The following is a 19052-nucleotide window of genomic DNA, read 5'->3' as shown; positions in this document are numbered from 1 at the left end:
GTATAATATGAGTTTGAGGGGTCTAAAACACAGCAGATTTATAGAAATGCATTACCTCAACACCGCATCAACAAATTCTGAAGAAAGTTCCAAAGTTTTAAATTTAACCCAAGTGCATTGGCTTAATCTTACGCAGCTATTTTTCACGTAAAATTTAAGTTGATGTGCAAGTTTTGGTGAGTTTGTTCAGGCAAACTTGATGAAGTTTTGTTGATTTTGAAACAAAAACTAGATGTCTGCATTTCTTACAAAAGCCTCCTCAGAGGTGTATTGTTCAGGGATGGGGAAATAGTGGTTGATGAGTTTGGACTGGTCTGTCTCCAGCTCGATGGCGGTCCACATCACTGAGTTGAGATCAGCAAAGTTGTGGTTCATGTCGATGCCTTCGTAGCTGTACCGTCCCAGAGCCCAGCCGGCCAGCTCGGAGCCCTGAGGACGCAAGGAAAAGGATTTGGTTCTGTTTGAAGCTCTTTTTAAGCTCAGAATAGGAACATTAATTCAGGTTTTCTGGCACCTTCTTAAAGGCCATCTCGTATCCGTCTGGGTTCATAGAGGGCAAAAGGTGGATGCGAGTCTCTTTGACCAGATGGACGATCCGCTGGTTTCCTCGTTTGTACTCTTGGCACATGTACTGCATCAGGTTGAGCAGAAGCTCCCGACCCAGCACCTCGTTCCCATGCATCCCTGCAACGTACCGAAACTCTGGTTCTCCTGAAACGAGCATCAAAACATACATACAATACTCTTTGCTTTTCCCTTAAGAAGCTGAAATCCATTGTGGTAATTTTTTCCCTCATTTTCTGTCTGAGTATTTAATCAGCCTCCCTCAGCTCCACATTGATTGCTTCTCTGACATGTTTTTTTTTTTCTTTTGGTGGGAAAATCTCCCCCAAACTAAATGGGCCAAAGAAAACATTTGTACATCTCAGAGCAAACATAGAGGAACTCCAGGCGGAGCAGCTTTAGGTTGTGCTTGACTTGACTGTTGATGAGATACATCAGTATATAGTAAATGTTTGTCCAGGCAGTAAATTTGTACTTAGCCATGAAGCAAAACAGCTAGCTAGCCAGTTAGCAACGGTATGCTAGCAGCGAGATTCTGTAGCTTTAAGCCACAGAAGGCAGATTTCTATGAGGGTCTTGGCAAGACAGAAAAATCCCGAAAAAAAACATACAAAGAATTTACTAAATGAAATAGTCCTGCCAAGACAAAATTTAAGACCAATTTACTTTTTTAAATTAATTTGAGACATTTTAAGAATGTGTGGACACCCTGTTGAGAAAAAATAACTGAATTTTAAATGAAACCTGTTTGACTTTTGTCGACAAAATCTCCAACCAGGTTTGACTGATTCTAGAGAATCTGGACTATATTTTAGAAAAATCTTTGCAACCCACAATCTCACCCAGTTCATGTTTCCCAGGATTGTCTGAGATCTCCATGACGTAAAGCTTCAGATCCTTGTAGCTTTTCCCGATGCTGTAAATACGGGTGATGTTGGGGCATTCATCATGCACAGACTTCATCAACTGGAAAAGAAAATAATTGTAAATTTAACCACATACTGTCTGAGAGAGACAGAAAATTTAATTACAAAAGCATGAATGTACCCAACTTTCCTCATGTCATTTTTTTGTGTAGATTGCATGAGTTTTGTCATAATTAAGGAGATGTGGATCCAATTTATTCTCAGTTTCAGATTCAGGAAAAGGGTCTTCAAGCAGACACTAAAGTGAAAATGTTAAAGGCTGAACATTTGGCCCTACTTTTCCAAACATACACAAGTTTTCTGTAGTACTAAACAATAAGAAAGAACATTAGCAGAGTGGAGTTGACTGAATAATGTTTTTACTGTAAATATAATTTCTGGACAGATTTTGGTGTCCGTCTACCTTTCTCATCTCCTTATAGTTGTGGTGCTTGAAGTCCAGTTTGTCTCTGGACTCTGTTGGTTCTGTCTGCCATGCATAGACATTACTGGGATCTGTGGAAAAGGAACAAAGACAGTTAATGTTTTTCAACCGTTTTAGATTTTGTGAAATCTAAATGAAATAACCTAACTGTGTTAGAGGTTTTATATGGAGTCACCTACGATTAATCAATTATTAAAATAATCGTCAACTTATTCATTTACCAATCAATTATTACCTGATGTAATAATTGATTATTTTGTCCATCAAAATAGACAATAATCTGATGGATCAACATACTCAGAGCAATAATTTTTATAAAAATCGTAAATCATTTTGAAATGCACTAAAGTTTAACATTGCTAAAGAGTTAGTACTTTTGAATACTTTAGCATGCTACTGCTTTACAACCAAACAAACACATAAAAAATAAAATGTTTTCTGCTGTTTCTTTTCTCGTACCAGGAAGTGTGCACCCCAGCACTTCTGCCCTGAGGCAGATGTCTCCCTCTGTCCCGTTCTGATACCACGTCTGAGGGTTGATCCGAATGTAGCGTGCCACTGCGGGACTGTCGAACAGGGAGAGGACTGGAGTTTCTATGTCTTGGTTTCCTTCAAATATCTGCAGCAGAAGGCGGTGTGCTGAGTGTTGGTGATACTAAAGGCGCACGCAGAAGGTGGAAAAACGTTTTTCATGAAATCAGATTCTCACTCACAGCCTCTTTGCTCCCGTTCATGCAGGGCTTCCAGAGCAGCGTGTCGTTACTGAACTGAACCTTGTACGTTTGGACCATGTCCCAACTGCATGCAAGTCAAACAAATATGTAAAGAAAAGGAGAGAAAAAACAAAAGAAAAGAAAATGTGTGGCAAATGCAGAAACTTTGCAAAGAGGCTGAAGTAAAAACATAAATATTTTCATATTTGGAGGTTCCATCCAGGGTTATGAAAATATAAAATGCTTTGTTTTTTAAAGAATTTTATGTATTTAAATTTTTCAACATGCATCCCAACATAACAGCAAAAACTCCCTTGTTGCCACAAGTGGATGGAGTATTCAAAAGTTGCATTCAAGTCAGAGTAGCACTACTTCAACATATTTTTTACGCAAAGTAAAAGTAAAAAGTAGCTGTGTTAGAAATTACTCAAGTAAGACAAAAAAAAGTATTTGGTAAAAGTCAGCTCAAGTACTGAGTAATTGATCAAAACATTAATCATTTAATATTTAAAAATGATGAAATAAGATGGACCAAATTAAAAAAGTTATGTAAACATTTTGTTATTTTAAAGATCAAATTGAAAATATTTCATATAAATAACATAGTTTCAAAAAAAGCAAAATCAGACAAAGGTAAGATTTTTCCAAACCAGTTTCTTTCAATATAAAGTTTTTAATAAAAACTGCAGGTGTGTGTCTAAGTCCGGTGAGTGGTTTGGTTTTAAACAAGCTTGTTGTTCCCACCAGCACTGACCTCCAGATGGAGTTGCGCCCCTGCAGGATGGCCCCGGTGAAACGGGTCAGCTTCTGGGCATCAACTTCCAGCCATTGGTTCTTGTCTTTGTACCGAGCGCACCAGGCCCCGTCGTAGATATCCCCATCGTCTATTCCAGACTGCAGCAGAAGAACAGCAGTAAAATGTACAGCAGGGTTGAATCTGCAGGCAGATGATGTGACATGTACCTGGATGTTGAGTCGGCCGCGGTGAGGTCCCAGGCCTTGTCGCTTGTAGGATGAAGCCCTCAGCTGAGCGTCTTTCACCCTCAGTGACTCCAGACCCAGAGGAGGACATTCTGACAGTCAACAGATCTTTATGCATCATTTAAAAATGAAATTTGTTTTCTTAGCCTCTAATTTTGCACAGACCGTGTTTGGATATGTGGAAAGGCTTTAATAAAATTAAAAGTTGTGCAAGGTATGACTACACTGCAGAAACATAAAATATTACCAAGTATTTGTTTCCATTGCAGAGTTTAGTACACTTGAAATAAAACTGTTAGGTAAATTGTATTATTATCAACTATTTGTTATATCTTTATTATGTTCTTAGTTTATGTATTCTTACTTATTTAGTTTAGTCATATCTTTTAAGAAATGTTTCTGTATTGTTAATCACTCTGCTTCCTTCCTCAGAGGAGGCCTCTCTGAAGAAGAGCAGTGACAGCAGCTCTTCACAGAACGCCCTGCTTTGACCTCTTAGATAGTTATAAAACCATCGCCGTGAAGATGTACAACTTGTCCTGCTTGATCCTGGGTCAGGAACTGGATAAGCTAGTGCGAGATAGATTGTGTTGTTAGTTAGTGATAATCTAACTAACAACATCACATGACTGTGTGATGAAGTGTCTTTCCCCTCCCTTTAGAGTTACAGCGCTCTCTGTGATTAGGGATCCTAAAGACAATAAAAAGAGAGGAGCAGGCAAATGTGCTTCAGAGCAGTTGGAGATTTGTAACTGAAAGCACATCTCTGTCTGTTCTCCTCGCGAGTATTAAGAATCTAACTTTCTCTTGTCTTTCCTGTATTATGTGCTGTGTTTAATAGGTGTCAACTCTGACAAAAACAAAACTGACAAATGTTGCAGTGCTTCCTGATATCTGCCTGTAGTATCCATCACCATTCAGAACACACTGAAAACCCTAAGGTAAAACCTGAATTAAAACTTCTATACTTTATATAAATTGTATGATCCAAACACTGACACATAGCTATAGAACAACAAACAGTAAATTGCAGAGAGTCAAGGGATTAGCTCTGGAAAGCCTGCAATGTGCAAAAAGGATGGAAAGAAATTTGCTTAGATGATGAATTAGTAATAGTACAGCAAAAAGTACAGTACATGCTTTTTATATTCAGTTTTATGCTGCATAGTATGAAAGAACAAATAAAGCTTAATAGAGCTTCTTCGACATGCTGCCATTATTGAATTCACAAACAGAAAGTGTTCAGGTAAGCAGCTAATTTTCATATCGAATTCATCCCAAAAATCTCCAAAATCTCCTGTCAGACAGACTCAAGAATAAATGCGTCACCTACATGACAACTAGAATCTCTCAAGTTAAAATAAATGTTTTGGGAAATATATCTGTGGAGCTCATTTAATGAACTCCAGATTAGGGAGGGAAAAAAGAAAGAAAGCAGAATAATCTCAGATCTGATTTTTATGCCATCCCAACATCTTTTGCATTTCCACTGAAGCCTCAGACTTAGACAGACTTTCCATTGTCTGCAGTATTCGGCTCAGCTGGAATTGCCTCTTCCTGCCAGGAAGATCCCTTGGCTGCTAAAAAGTGTCAGACTAAAGAGTTGAAACTGTGGAAGTGACTGCTAAAGCCCTGCCTCCATTTTGCCCTGTGGTCCTGAGGGACCTCTCCAGCTTCTTGTGACTAAAAATGACTGTTTGGTGTTGCTGACCTCTGGAGTCCATCCAAACAGCAAATATCTCCTGAAACCACTGATGCTGAGCTGGAGAAACTTGGCAGAAAACACAAAAATCCTCAGCTTAAGCAGTTGATTAACTCGATAAATGTAGAAAAATCCAAAATAAATAAGCAATAGTTTATAATAAAATCTTTTGAATACCAGAAGGGCAGAAAATGTATTCCCCTTTTCCGCTAATTTTTTTTTATAGTAAAACAAAAAGCATGATTCATTTTCAACTTCCTAAACAACAGAAAGTCTTTCTCACACCGTAGTTTCACATTAAGGTCTTTCTTTAATTTATTTACCAACACAATATTCAAAGGTCCTATAAGAAAGGGAAACCAGAACACATGCATCTAAAAAGTGATGCCAACTTTAGAAATAGAAAGAAAAATGTGGCACATGAAAGAGAGAAACATCGTTCAGCTGATTTATCTACTTTGTGCCAAGTTTTTATTCTGATAATCAGCTTTTAAGTTGATGTTTCTGCCAGGATGATACTGGTTAAACTAAACACAGCAGGTTTAGTCTAAACAATTATACAATCAGCTCACAATATACAGTATGTCTCACATCAGCTCTGGGGTGAGAGTGAAAGTCACTATTATTGTGTAAAAGGCAAATATCATCATATTTCAGAGTCGTTAGCGCATTAAAGCAGATAAGTAATGTTAAATTTGCTTTTCTGATAAAAGGCCCTTTTGTCACGCCGGTTAAAACTTAACGGCTAAAGTCTGGAAATCTTTCTCTGCAGTGACAAGACTGATTGTTTTAATGGCTAAAAATCAATATTTTTTATTGGAGATATGCCAAGTGGACGCCTGGCCGCTTATTGGCAACGTGGAAAAATGATGGAGTAACTCAAGCAGTTCTTTTATGCATGACTCAGGTCTTCAGCAATTTTCTGCAGTGTACTCAGCTGCCATTTTTCCTTTCATGCTCCTCATCTGAATGATGAATTGAATGAAGCAGAATATAAATACACAAAGAGATAAGCCTGAACATAGCTGGAAATTAAAGAAAATGATGATATATGCCCTTAAAGAAATTAGTCATTTCAGAATTTCTTCAACAAAAAGCCCATTTGCTGTTTTCTTCTGTGGATTTGCTGATAATTTTGAGGTCAGTTTGATGTTTAGCAGATACACTGTTTTATTACATAAACTATCCATGACTTGATCAATTGACAACAAAGCAAAACCCATTTCTAAAAGCAGCAAATCGGCATTAAAATTTGGTCCTTGTCTGATTGTCATACTGTATATTTCAGAGCCTTTCTGAATACATACGTGAGGCAGTTTTTGTGGCAGCTGACTGTTGATGTTTGACCTTTTTGATCTCTGGTTTTGGTGTTTTAGTGACCTTTGGCTTCTTAGGAATGACTTTTGGTTTCTTCAGGACATTTTTGAGCTTCTTTGCTACCGTAAGGCTTCTTGTGGATCTCTTTGCTATAAAAAAAGGCAAAACACCTTTTAACAAGACTTTATACAAGACCATACACCCTAGAAAGGATTCACATGGAATGAGACTAACAAAAATTTTTGAAAGGTCCTGTGTAAATAAAAGATAAACATATGGAGAAGCAGCTGTCCACCATTAAGCGTGGCTGATGGTCTGTGATGCTGTGGGCCAATTTCTCCTACAAAAGCCTTGTAAACATTGTTAGAGTTCAAGGTAGCATAAAGTCTTTGAAATACTTACAGTTTGTACTAAAATATGCTGTGCTCAGTCTGAAAATGGATCATCAGTGGGTTTTGGGAAACATTTGACCAAATCAAAAAATAAACTGTTCAGCAGACACTAGTTTTCTTTGATTTACATCTCAGACTCTAATGACTGGGAGAAAAAGAGCAATTTTTCCCTGTTTATTTAAACTCAGTCATTAGAAAGACCATCTGGGTTTCATCAGCATAAAACGTGACCTACCCCCAACACTCGGACACAGAAATGCGAAAAAGATGCTTTGCAGCTACTTAAGCTTTAAGTACAAATCAAGGCTGATCAGATTAAAAGCATGCTAAACTTTAGCTACTCTTGTGCATTTTCTTCATATTCAGAGCAATAACATTTATTACCACAGTGGTGCAATGCATGCATATTTAATATAGACATTTTGCAAAGAAATAATAAACATGTGGACATTAGCAGTCACTTTAAATTTGAAGACTGATTCAAATGCAATAAAAAAAGTTTTATCAGACAAAATTGTCTGATAAGACCTCACCTAATTCCAGAGGACCTTCATCATCTTCTTTTTCCGTTTTCAGGACTTTCCTCACTGGTTTCTGACCTTCCTTCCCAGTCGGGCTCTCTGTGGTGGTTTCAGCTGTTGACTTTCTGTAGCTGGTTGTGAATTTTGTGGTGGGAACCTCTGATGCATTGGAAGTCCCTGCAGAAAAAATAATCTCTGTGGCAACATCTACACCTGAAACCACAGTAGGTTTGACCAGTAATGTGAAATCTGTCAAGTGGCCACAAACAAAGACAAAGAATCCAGAAGCTGAAAATATCAGCAGAGAGATGGGAAGAAATGCTGCCATAGTAAGCCTTTCCAATGGAAAACCCTCACACACTGAACACTCATTCAACCTCCCTGACCTGGAGCTCTGCCTCGCTGTCAAGCTGCAACTAGTGGAAACTGTTTCCTTTTACACACAAGCTATAGTTGTGTGTAAAAGATATTAGTTGTAATAAAATTGCTTTCAAGGCAAACAAAGCAATGGGACCAACTTTGTTATTTTATACCATAGTAAAAAATAAATGTTATTTTTGTAGTGAGAAAACACATGTTATCAGAAAGCAAAGCCTAGACTGGCTAAAAACTAGCATCATGCTCTGCTCTTTTTTTGTCAACTCAACGGATGTGCGCGCACTGAGGAAAAAATACTGGTTGCCATGGTTACCCACATTTATCTTGCTGTTTTAACATTAGCCAGCATGCTGCCAGCATCCAACTAACGTGATAAAATAAGTTATGCTACCAAATTCCCTTTAGTGAATGGGACACGTCTTAGTACATGTTGCATGCATGAATAAATGGTGAGAAAAAAATGGCTCAAATGTCAGTAGGCAGAAGACATCACATACTTGGAATATTAAATATGTTTTGTTAATGGCAATATTATCAGCTCTCAATGAGAAACGATTGCTTCCTGAAGGTGCAGATTCTGTTGAAGTTTTACCTACTTGCTAACATTTGGCCGTGACATCTTTAGTGCACCAGTAGGATGTTATGAAGTTTACTGGAAATTGCCTGCGCTGTAAACAACCATCCCTTGTTCACGAAAAAAGATAACAGACATTCAGAAACACAAATCATTAATGTTTAGATTTTAGTTATGATCAAGCTGACTTAAAAAAAATAAATTTGGAAGAAAAAGAGGTCTTCATGCAACACAGGCTTTTATTTTGAAGCTTTTGCTGAAAAGCCCAACAGTTTTCTCTGCAGAGCAGCTGCTTTAAGAATCAGTGGACCCGTTTGTTTTGGGTTTAAATTCCACCAGGCCTCTGCTTCATGAAAAATGGGTGAATGTAGGGTCCTTTTTTTCCTCCCACAAAGACTGGCTAAGAAAGTTGAGACATGTTTCAACAACTTAAAGCTTAAAAAAATGAAAACAAAAACAAAATTTGTTAAATACCTTACAACTCTTCCAGGTCTGTTGTTTAATTATACACCAAAATAATTGCACTGTTCAGCTCAGAGGGCTTTAATGGCACAGACAGAAAAATATTACATATACTTCCAGTGGATCTTCAAGTTTTCAAGTGATTTGCCAGAAATTTTCTAAATTCATATGAAAACATTCACATTTCTCTGCACTGAGCAAGTCTTCTTACTGTCATCTTTGGAGTTCTGTTTTGGACAAAAGGAAAAATTTAAGGGATCAAAACCTTATTTTATTTTAAAATGAGGAGTTCCTGCCCAGCTGTTAAAAAACATCTGTGACAAAAAACTGAAGCTAAAACATTTCTCTGTCTAATAGAGAACTTTAGTCCCATAGGCTACATTAAAATGCCATAAGCTGCTAGATTTTAATGATACAAAAACTTTAAAAAAAAAAGAAAAAAACTGTACACTTTTTTTTAAATGAACTACCTTTCCATTTATTCTGAGTGTAAAAGACTGATGGTTCTTCTGTACATCAAAGTCCATTTGATCCTGGGAAGGATTCAAAGTGAAAAAACAACAAAAAACAAACAAAAAGGATGGAAAAAAGAGAGAATGTCCAGGCTCCTCTCCTGAGGATGCTTCAGGGTCTCCAGAGTTTCAGCAGGCCATCCTCGCTGTAAGTGGCGATCAGGTTCTGGTGGGGGTGATGGGCGATGCCAATCACATCTTTCTCGTGAACCTGAAGAAGAAAGCAGCAGAATCAGCCACCTGGAGCAGAACTTCACTGCTGTGCTAAAGGTAAAACTCAGTTTTCAACTTAGCAGTGGTCAAAGCTGCAAAAACTACAGACGTCAAAGAAGAACGGATTATGGTTGGTTTCTTTTCAGATCCGAGTGAGAACTCTTCTTCCTAGAAAATCTTTCTTATTTTGCAGTTCTAATGTTAGAGGTTCTTTACTAAATTAAAAAGTTTACTGGTCTTTGAGTGGGTGAACTTGCATTATTAAGCCATTGTCAACATATTACTTGAAAATAGATTTAAAACAAAATCATTGTTTATCGCTATAATTACTAAGACAATTTATCATCCAGCAAAATTTGTTACTGTGACAGGCCTAGATGGGGGAAGGTGTCTCCTTTTGTTTGTATGTAGAGTTTTGGAAGCACTGACTGCGTAAAATCCTTGTAATTTTGGCTTTGCTTCGCCCTGAAAAAACAGCTTCAGTTTGTTGTAAATAAATTTTGCAGTAATTTCTGGAATTGAGTTGAGGAAGAGGTCTGGATTTATATTTTTTTAAATGCAGTTGGGTTAACTAGGTTGGCCATAATACAGGTGGATATAGATGATAGAAGAACTGAGACAAGACTTGAAAAGACACAAATAAAAGGCATAACTTTAAGACTAGTAGCAGCTGAGCCAAGACAACTTCATTAATATATAAACCCAGAAAGTTGTTTGAGAGAAAAACTGTTGCTTTCCAGTCAGTGTTGCAGAACAACATAAAGTATCAACGTGGTAGATAAAAAAGCTGACAATACAGCAAATACCTGCACATTTAATGTTCTGATCAAAGCATTATAGTTTCAGTAAAATATAGATTTTAAAAACAAAGCATGGATGTCAGGGTTTCTGCACACATTTAACTATATTACTAAAGCTACTTTTTAAAAATAAAAGTATAGCAGCAAAGCAAGTGGGGAAATTTGTTTAAAGGCAATCAAAGCACAATAAGCTTAATTTAGAAAATCATTGATTAAGATACAACCTTGAGTATTAATCAGTTTGTGTTTGCATCCTGCAGGTTTACGTTCTCGCCATCAGTACCTGTGTGGAGATTTGCCTGACAGATGCTGCACCATAAGCAGTGCAGGGGGTGTGCTGTGATATTTTTGGACTCTTTGATCTGTGTTTGCGTGCAGCATCGTACCGTCAGTGTTCTCTCCAGTTTGCCTGTGACGGTGCTGAAGCAGTAGAGCACAAAGTCTTCACCTACGCAGTAGATCCACTCGCCGCGGGGCGACAGTGTGCAGCACACAAAGTCACCGCCTTCCCTTTTACCAGAGCTGAAACTCCTCACAATCTGTGTTCAGGCAAGAAAAGCAAAGATGCTCACATAAAAAGAACATATAAAAGCTTGAAAATATATACTTAAAACTTAAACTTACCTGTCCCTGCATGTTCATGATGACCACTGTATTGGAGCGGTTACACACTACGAAATGCTCAGGGTTCTTGGGCAGCAGGAGGACATTGTTGACGGTGATGTCTGTGCCAGCTGACGTACCGAGAGGCTTAAAAGTGCTGCTGCACTCTGTGGTTTTCACGTTCCACACCTGAAAAGAAAACACAAGGAAAGAAGTCGGTATGCTGCAACCGGACTGGATGATTCATGTTAGGATCCCAATAAGTTAAAGAGAAAGTCTGCCATACTTTTTCAGACTCAAGTTCTCTTTCATGTACTATTTATTGAAGGAGAAAAATTGACTGTAGGTAAGGATTAATAAATTAACTGTGGTGACTAAATAGACAAATTAATGGAGGGATAGACACAGGGATAGGGAGACAAAATAATAGGTGGATGGAAAACTAAAAGGAGGAGCAAAGTAATGAATGGTTTGCTAGAGTGTCTAACAAATGTACAGCTGAATGGTTGAATACACATATTTGGATGAGCATCTTTTAAATAAAAAAACATGATAAAAAGGTGATTTAATGGAGCAGAAAACTGATCTGAAAATCTGGATGTACATAAATGTACAGACCTGGAAAAACAATTTAAATCACTCTCTTTTCTTTTCTATAGTTTGTAAAATCTTAACATTTTTCAATATCTTACTTTGACTGTTCCATCTGAGGACGCACTGATGATGTGATGGCCGTCTGGGGTAAATGTAGCTTCGTTGACAAACGAGGCGTGGCCACGGAACTCCTTCAGTGATTTACCAGATTTCAGTCCATGGATTCTTGTGCAAAACAAAACAAAAAAACGAAAAATGAAAAGAGTTGAGCACGCGTGTTCAGCAAAGACTACGAAGCCACTTGAGGCTTTCAAAAAGCTGCACTTACAAAAGTGTTCGGAGTGAAAGAGAGAAGTTAGTTTAGATGAGTTTACCTGATGGTCTGATCGAAGGAGGCGCTGAGCAGCTGGCTGGTGTCTTTACAGAAACTCACACAAGTTACTCCTTTGCTGTGGGCGCGCTCGAATCTCCTCAGACACTGACCACTCTGAATCTTCCACACCTACATGCAAGTATGCAAAGAATTTAATGATGATTCAAGGCAGAGAGAACAGCAAATACTGCTCCATCATTCCATGATTTTATGCTTTTTTACATAAATGTATTTTACAACAATAGGGAATGAAATAAGAATGTAGAATGAAAACAGTAAGAGTTAAACTGTGTTTTAAAAACATCAAAATACAATAGATACAAAAAGTGACCTTAATCTTTCCATCCTGGGCTCCAGTTGCTAACATCTCGGTGTCTCGACTGAAGCACATACACAGCACAGCATCATCCATCATCATGAAGTTATCTTGAGCCTGATATTTCAGATCCTGGAAAACAGGCAAATTAAGTCTTGTCAAACAAATACACAAATTCACTGCAAAAGCACAAAATCTTTTCAAGTATTTTCTGTCTAGTTTCTAAGACAAATTTCCTACTTGTAATTATGTTACAAGTAACTTTTCAGCAAGATATAGGAGCTTGTTTTATGTAATGAATTCCTTAATATTGATTTAAAGGTACTCGTTCCACTGGCAGATTCTTTCACTCATAACTAGTACTTGCACTAGAAGTGAGACCAAAAACAGTAAGATTTTGTGTTTTTAAGTGCATACATTTTGTTTATTCAAATCCTAATTCGGAAGATTATTATACCTTCCTGATTTTTCCAGTGGTGAAGTTCCATACTTCAATGAATCCGTCCACAGACCCAGTGACCAGGTACTGACCATCAGGGGAGAATCTAGAACACTCCACGTGAGATTTCTGTCCAAACTGCAGAGAGAGAAAATGACTTGTACCCAGCTCGGCTAAATGAGCAGCTTGGATTAAAGAGGGGCCAATACAACCCCTTCTGCAGGTCATATTTCTGACAGTGTGGGTACCTTTATGTGCCTGCTCAGCTGAGTGGGGAAGCGCTCCTCCTCCACGTCTTTCACAGCGGCTTTACCTCTGAACAAGTCGATGGTCATACCAGGCGGCAGGAGACCTTGATGCTGCTGCCACTTCAGAGACTGAAGAAGGAAATTTAAGAGTTGTGAAATGTCAGCAACTTGTGTATATAATGCAGGTTTAAAGGTTTTAAGGTTACTAACCTGTCCCAGCAGAGCCATGAGACGGGAGGGCGGCACCACGCTGACCTCTCCTGCCAGGGCCTGAGCGATGGCCGCGCGCCGCTTCTCTTTACTGCTGCCATCTGGGTAAGCCTGTACAGAAACACATCCAAGTAAGTTACAAAGGGAAAACACAGCAAAATTCCACATTGTGCATTAGTTCTTCAGTCAATTTTTAAAGTGCACATATAAAAGCTTAAAAAACACATGACAAACTAGAGCTTGGAAATAAATAATCAATATATATCACAATCAATATCAGCAGAAAATGCAGCCAACAGAATGTTCAATCCAGAAGCAGAGACCTGACTCAACTTGGAAAATTAAAATCTCCCCCAGATCAGTAAATTGGATTTAACTAGGACACTAAACTAATACCGTAAGGATGAAACAGTGCTGCATCTGCTGGACATGTTGCACTCACCTCTCTGGGATCGAAGTAGGAGCGAGCCAGCAGGTTCTCCAGGTGGATGTATCTCTCTGGCTGTGTCTGTTTCAGCATGATCATGGGATCGGTCTGTCTGAGGAGTGAACGAGCAGCACCGAGCTCTCTCAGCTCAATAAGCTCCAGGACAACCTGGTCAGGAAAAGGATACCCAGGTTAATAATAAGCTAATTTTATAAACACAGCTAATATAATACATTGATTATAACTTAAAGCTAGTCTGCAATAGGTCGAAATGAGCTAGAATAACTATTAAACAATACAGTTCTGAAAATGTTGGGTAGTAGGATGTAACAAAAATAACAGATTAAAGACTCACCTGTTCATAAAGATCTATCAAGGTTTTATCTGGTAGCTTGAGGGACTGGATGGCTTGGAGAACGGTATCCCAGTGACCACTGTTGATGTCCGCCACAAAGCTTTCTATGCTGTCCACTGTGTTTAGAGACACTGTTGTCTCCTCCTGCAACGTGGCCAGGGTTCGGTGCAGATTATTTTCCTTTAAGTACTGCATAATCAGACGCACCACGCTGGGAAGACAGAAATTATACTGGTGATTTAGCTAATATGAATACTAAATGTTATAGCTGGTCACAATGTGTGCTATCGCTGTTTTTCATGTTAAAAAATAATATTTTACATGATTTTTTTGTGTACAATTCTTTTTTAATTAAGCCACTTTTTGACATGCAACTTATTTGGATATTTAGGTAGCATGCCTAATATTACTAATCTATAAAATCTATGTCGTCAACTCATATTCTTCATTTAATGGGTTCATAAAATCAACAAATATATACTAAAAATAACGCTTTATTAACAAACCTCCTTCGTTAAAACGTCTCCAGACTTTTCAGGTCCTTACACATTTCCATTTAACAGAATTATGAAGGAACTACGGAGTGCATCAAATTACAAAACAGTATGTCTACATATTTAGGCAAAACAGTACATGTTGCATGATAATGTCTTAATTTGCCCAAGTTTGACAGTTATAGCTGAATGAGCGAAACGCTAACTGATGCTAACTTTAGCTTCATTTAGCCTTTTCAAATTGTTTGTGTGTGGGGTAGTATAACTATGAAACGAGTGAGCAGTTAAAAGCCCATTCCTGCACTACAATTAACTAAACAATCTACTTAGGCAAGCTGATGAGCAGGATATACGTTTAAAGTGCTTGAAAAAGTTAGCATGCTAGCTTAGGGTGCTAACGTCGGTCGGTGTTCTGCAGCTCAGGATGAGAGAGGCCTCTCCTTAAATATAAATATTTAATATTCAGATATATAAGTTGCAAGTTTTCATCAAACACATAGAAGTTAACTGTTGTTTCAGAGACTACTTACTCTGCAGATTCAACTTCAATAGACATGGTTATTTATTTCGATGAAGCAGCCAGAACACACTCCTACCGCATGAAAAAACACGAAGAAGAGATACGGAAGTTATGGAAGGAACTGTGGCTCTTCGAAATAAAAGCTGCAAGCAACGTCGTATTTTTTTAGGCGTCAAAAAATAATAAAAATGGATAAAATATTTTTTAATAAACCTTAGGCTGAGATCGATAGGGTGCCAAAAGAGAAATACAATAATAATTATATTATAAAACACATATAATTTTATATATATGTGTATATATAAAATTATATATACACACACACATATATATATATATATATATATATATATATATATATATATATATATATATATATATATATATATATATATATATATATATATATATATATATATATCTCGGTGTTGTATGCAATAAGTATGCATCAAATAAACAAACAAATTAATTAAATATATAAACAAAAACATGTTCTTAATTGTTTAAATGTGCTAATCATTACACAGATGAAAATAGAAATAAACGGAACTAAATTAATTAAGTAATTACATGTGAAATGAATTATCACTTTCACATTTTTTTCATAAAATATCCATCACTTGTTGACGTTAATCTTGGAATACATTACACTTTATTTTGAAACCATTTTTTTCAATCGTCGTTCTATTCATTTATTTGCACCTCTTAGATCAATATGCATCCCTTACTTGAATGTCATGTTTATTTTGTCTTTCCCATTTGAAGAGTAGATAAGAGAGGCAGGCTTCTATGTCAGATCATGTCAATATAAAATAGAATACATAAATTTATAATAGTGTCATCAATTACTGTGTTACTCAATAAATCTGAAATTAGTTTTGATCTTTCTAAAACGTTCAGTGTGAGATTATACTATTGAAATAAAAGTTGAAATACAGTATTCTCAGCCTTTATATAGATATTTAGCAGAGTGCTAATATTTATGGAGCAGTTTGATCTCTGAGTTCACTCTTTCTGGTAGCCTTCTAAATAACATCAAAAATGTGATATATCTATTAAAATTACAGTAACATATCTTCTATAAGCAAACAACTAATTATGTAGCAGCACATTAAAAGTCCTTCCAATTACTCCTGACTCATGTTTACTTAGATCATGAACAAGGTTATTAAGCGAGCTGTTATTAACAGACTGTACATAAAATATATTTCCTTTAATCTAGAGTTGCTGTAGTTTTAGCATGTGTAGCTGTTGTCTTTTTCTTTTATAAAGCACTTGTTTATTTCTCTGCATGATCAACAGGGGCTGCTGTCTGCACAGTTATGACACAGAGGCCCTCTTGACTCCTTTTTCTCTGCCAGTGAAGGTCTTTCAAGGTTATGATGATGCACCACTTCAATCTGCAGGGTTTGATTGTTTTGGGCAATCATGACATAATCCTGCTGTGAGCCCCATCCACATTCAATGTCAATTTGGCAACAAGAACACAGCAGAGCCCGCCTGGTTGTATTTGTCTTTGCAGATGGAGAAATATATTGGAAAGTGATGAGGAGCAACAGAGAGGATGGGGAGGGGAGGAGCAATGAGGAGCAGCAAAGTACCATAACACCCCAGTGCTTCAGAATACATTAACATGAAGGCAGAAAAAAATCCATCAATGTATTTTCTGCCCTATTCTCTCATGACAAAGCAGGAGCTGTTTAGAGAATGCTTTCCAATGAGGTAGCTGCCACCGCGCTGGAAGACTGACAGCAGAACAAACGGCTGTAATTTAATCGCTTCATCCTTTGTGGGAAAAAACAAAAGATGATTCTAAATTTATGGCATTGCCAGTTTTTGACTATAATAAAATCAAATCTTTGCAACATATTTGGATAGCAGAAGCAGCACAATGAGGAAATGTTCTCACCTGACTGCTAAATTCATGAGTAAAACAGTTTATAAATACATGTTATGTGATCTGAGGTGCTGCTGAGTTGACCGTGCGGAAAGTTCCTCAACAACAAATCAAAGTGCAGCAGCTTCTTTGAAAGATGAACAGATGAATGAATCAATCGATGGCAGCGCTGCAGGGCCGGGCAGCAGGAGAGATGGATGAACCTGAGGAAGAAGTGAAGGGAATAAAATACATCAACACGAGGTTGGATCTGTTTATAGGTTGTTCACAAAGCATGGGGGAAAAAAATAGCTTTTATGGGTTTAACTGATAGTCCCGATTATCAAGGTGAGATAATCAAATCATCTTGCAAATGTGTATCCAATCTCAGCTAACTGTCTTTTTGATTATTCATTCATGAACTTTTTCCATATATTTTTATGTATTTTATGACTTGTTAAAAACAGATTTATGATTTTTCAAAATAAACCGGCAGATAAGAAAACTGAAAACAAACCCACATGGGAAATCTTACTCCAAATCATGAATGAGTTTCAACAAAATTTATTATAATGCAGAAAACAGATGAGCACATTTTGCTCATAACAGTAAATCTTTGAAGCTTCTTGTCAGATAAAGAGGGGATTACAAGTACAATATTGCTGAAGGAAGAGGATTTGGATGTGAATGAGCTGGAACAGGGAAGAATATTTGCATGGATATAGTTATTTCATTTGAGCTTTTAATAATTGCTAGAAGCAGCAAGAGAAAAACAAAATTTAATAACAAAAGTTGGATAAAGTATTAAAATGCACCATAATTTTGATCCAGAATGTTGATTGAGTAATATAATACTGAGGCAAATAACAAGAATATTAGAACACTAATAAAAATTATGACGTTAATAAAATATTCCTGTACGTAGGGACTCTTAACAACCTATTACTGCATAAGTCATGCATTATTCATTTCTCTACACTGCTTCAAAGAATACAAACTTTATATTTCACAGCAGTGTTTATTAGTATTTTTATTTTTCAAAGGTATTTTCTTTAAACATTTTCAATTATTTTACAAAATATCTCAAAGAAAAAGGGTCCTTTTGTGACCTGTTAAGACATGTAGGTTGTTTCCAGTTATTTATTTTATTTAATGAAAAACTCAAACTATTACATATTTTGAGAGAAATCCATTCATCCTTTAATGAAAATGCCCAAAGGATTTTCTGAAAGAAATATTGATCAGGATTCCTTAAGACCGTTTCAGACTCTTACCTCAGTCAAGATTCAGACAGTTGAAATACAGATGGAGCAGCAAATCAAAAACTTTCCGTTTAGCACTTTCTTTGCAGCGCCACCATGTCTTATTCCATCCACTGGAGAACAAGACACCAAGATATTTGAATTTCTGTTTGAGGCAGAGACTGATTTCTCCAAGCCAGTAAGCTTCTGTAAACCATTCGTTTGAACACACCAACACAACAGAGGTTACCAAATCAGACTCCCTCCTCTTCATGACTACATCTTGAATTATGATAGAAAAGTCAAGCCTTCCCTGGATTTAAGTTTGGCTTTAGTTGAGAACTGCAAACATAGCTCTCGTTTGAGAACATTATTTCAGAATTTACAAGATGATTGTAAAAATATTTTGTATCTCTTGGTTCACGTCAGGTTGACTTTTCCCGTTTCTGAAGAACCTGACAATCTTCCACTTATCCAGCTTTCTACATTTTTAAACACATCCTCTACAAGAGGGGAATTCAAATCCCGCTCTTGAGGGCTGGTGGTTCAGGACTCTGAACTTAACTACGTACTGAAGATGGGATTCAGCTTTTTGATCTAAGCCTCAAGACTGGACCTTCAGGCCTAGATTTGAAAACTTTTCATCTACAATATGTTGTTAAGTACGAGGTCTGACCAAAGTTTAATGAAAAGTAATTTTTAAAACGACTGAGAAAATAGCTACTGTCGAATGTTTAAAAGAAAGCCAACCTTGTTCAAAGTCAAAATTCAAGGAAATTCAGGACAGTTCAAAAGAAACATAATGTTACACACCAGATTCACCTTCAGTCTGTTTTTACATCAAAGATGACATTTTTGATTTAAGTTAAAAGTGCAT

The 19052-nt window shown here is 37.0% G+C and overlaps 2 protein-coding genes across 5 annotated transcripts in view; both read right to left on the bottom strand.

Moving 5' to 3' along the window:
• LOC106965196 (probable carboxypeptidase X1) overlaps positions 1–8080 on the bottom strand; it is a 15999-nt gene extending 7919 nt beyond the window's left edge. Inside the window, exons 1-10 of one of the 3 annotated variants that reach the window (XM_015061133.1) lie at positions 7553–8080; positions 6618–6776; positions 3591–3700; positions 3382–3521; positions 2628–2712; positions 2374–2533; positions 1894–1985; positions 1407–1530; positions 515–711; positions 250–429 (exon numbers count right to left, since the gene is read on the bottom strand). In XM_015061133.1, coding sequence (XP_014916619.1) covers positions 250–429; positions 515–711; positions 1407–1530; positions 1894–1985; positions 2374–2533; positions 2628–2712; positions 3382–3521; positions 3591–3700; positions 6618–6776; positions 7553–7868 — 1563 coding nt within the window. In that variant the 5' untranslated portion in view covers positions 7869–8080. Of the gene's footprint in view, positions 1–249; positions 430–514; positions 712–1406; positions 1531–1893; positions 1986–2373; positions 2534–2627; positions 2713–3381; positions 3701–6617; positions 6777–7552 lie in introns of all 3 variants that reach the window. The other 2 variants (XM_015061132.1, XM_015061134.1) reach the window with 2 other exon arrangements.
• Positions 8081–9014: 934 nt separating this feature from the next.
• On the bottom strand, positions 9015–15185 carry LOC106965195 (WD40 repeat-containing protein SMU1). 2 transcript variants are annotated; one of them, XM_015061131.1, is made up of 12 exons: positions 15069–15185; positions 14045–14255; positions 13705–13857; positions 13263–13373; positions 13053–13181; positions 12823–12942; positions 12381–12497; positions 12051–12178; positions 11775–11901; positions 11104–11271; positions 10866–11018; positions 9015–9677 (listed from the first exon to the last, which is right to left on the bottom strand). In XM_015061131.1, exons 1-12 carry the CDS (start codon positions 15092–15094, stop codon positions 9579–9581), a joined length of 1542 nt encoding a protein of 513 aa, XP_014916617.1. In that variant the 5' UTR covers positions 15095–15185; the 3' UTR covers positions 9015–9578. The 2 variants fall into 2 exon arrangements, with proteins under 2 accessions (XP_014916617.1, XP_014916616.1); XM_015061130.1 differs by having other exon boundaries at positions 13053–13373.
• Positions 15186–19052: the final 3867 nt, after the last annotated feature.

This window comes from Poecilia latipinna, unplaced genomic scaffold, assembly GCF_001443285.1.
Source record: "Poecilia latipinna isolate Pla-1442-1.1 unplaced genomic scaffold, P_latipinna-1.0 Scaffold1783, whole genome shotgun sequence".
Taxonomy (NCBI): Eukaryota; Metazoa; Chordata; class Actinopteri; order Cyprinodontiformes; family Poeciliidae; genus Poecilia; species Poecilia latipinna.
The sequence above is the reverse complement of the archived record's forward strand: the minus strand, read 5'-3'. Positions and strand labels throughout refer to the sequence as shown.

Coding starts and splice junctions, on each gene's coding strand:
- LOC106965195 (XM_015061130.1), bottom strand. CDS start 15,094: ATGTCTATTGAAGTTGAATCTGCAGA. Junction 12,498..12,822: donor CCACTGGAAAAATCAGGAAG/GTATAATAATCT, acceptor CCTGTTTTCCAG/GATCTGAAATATCAGGCTCA. Junction 11,019..11,103: donor TCATGAACATGCAGGGACAG/GTAAGTTTAAGT, acceptor GCCTGAACACAG/ATTGTGAGGAGTTTCAGCTC.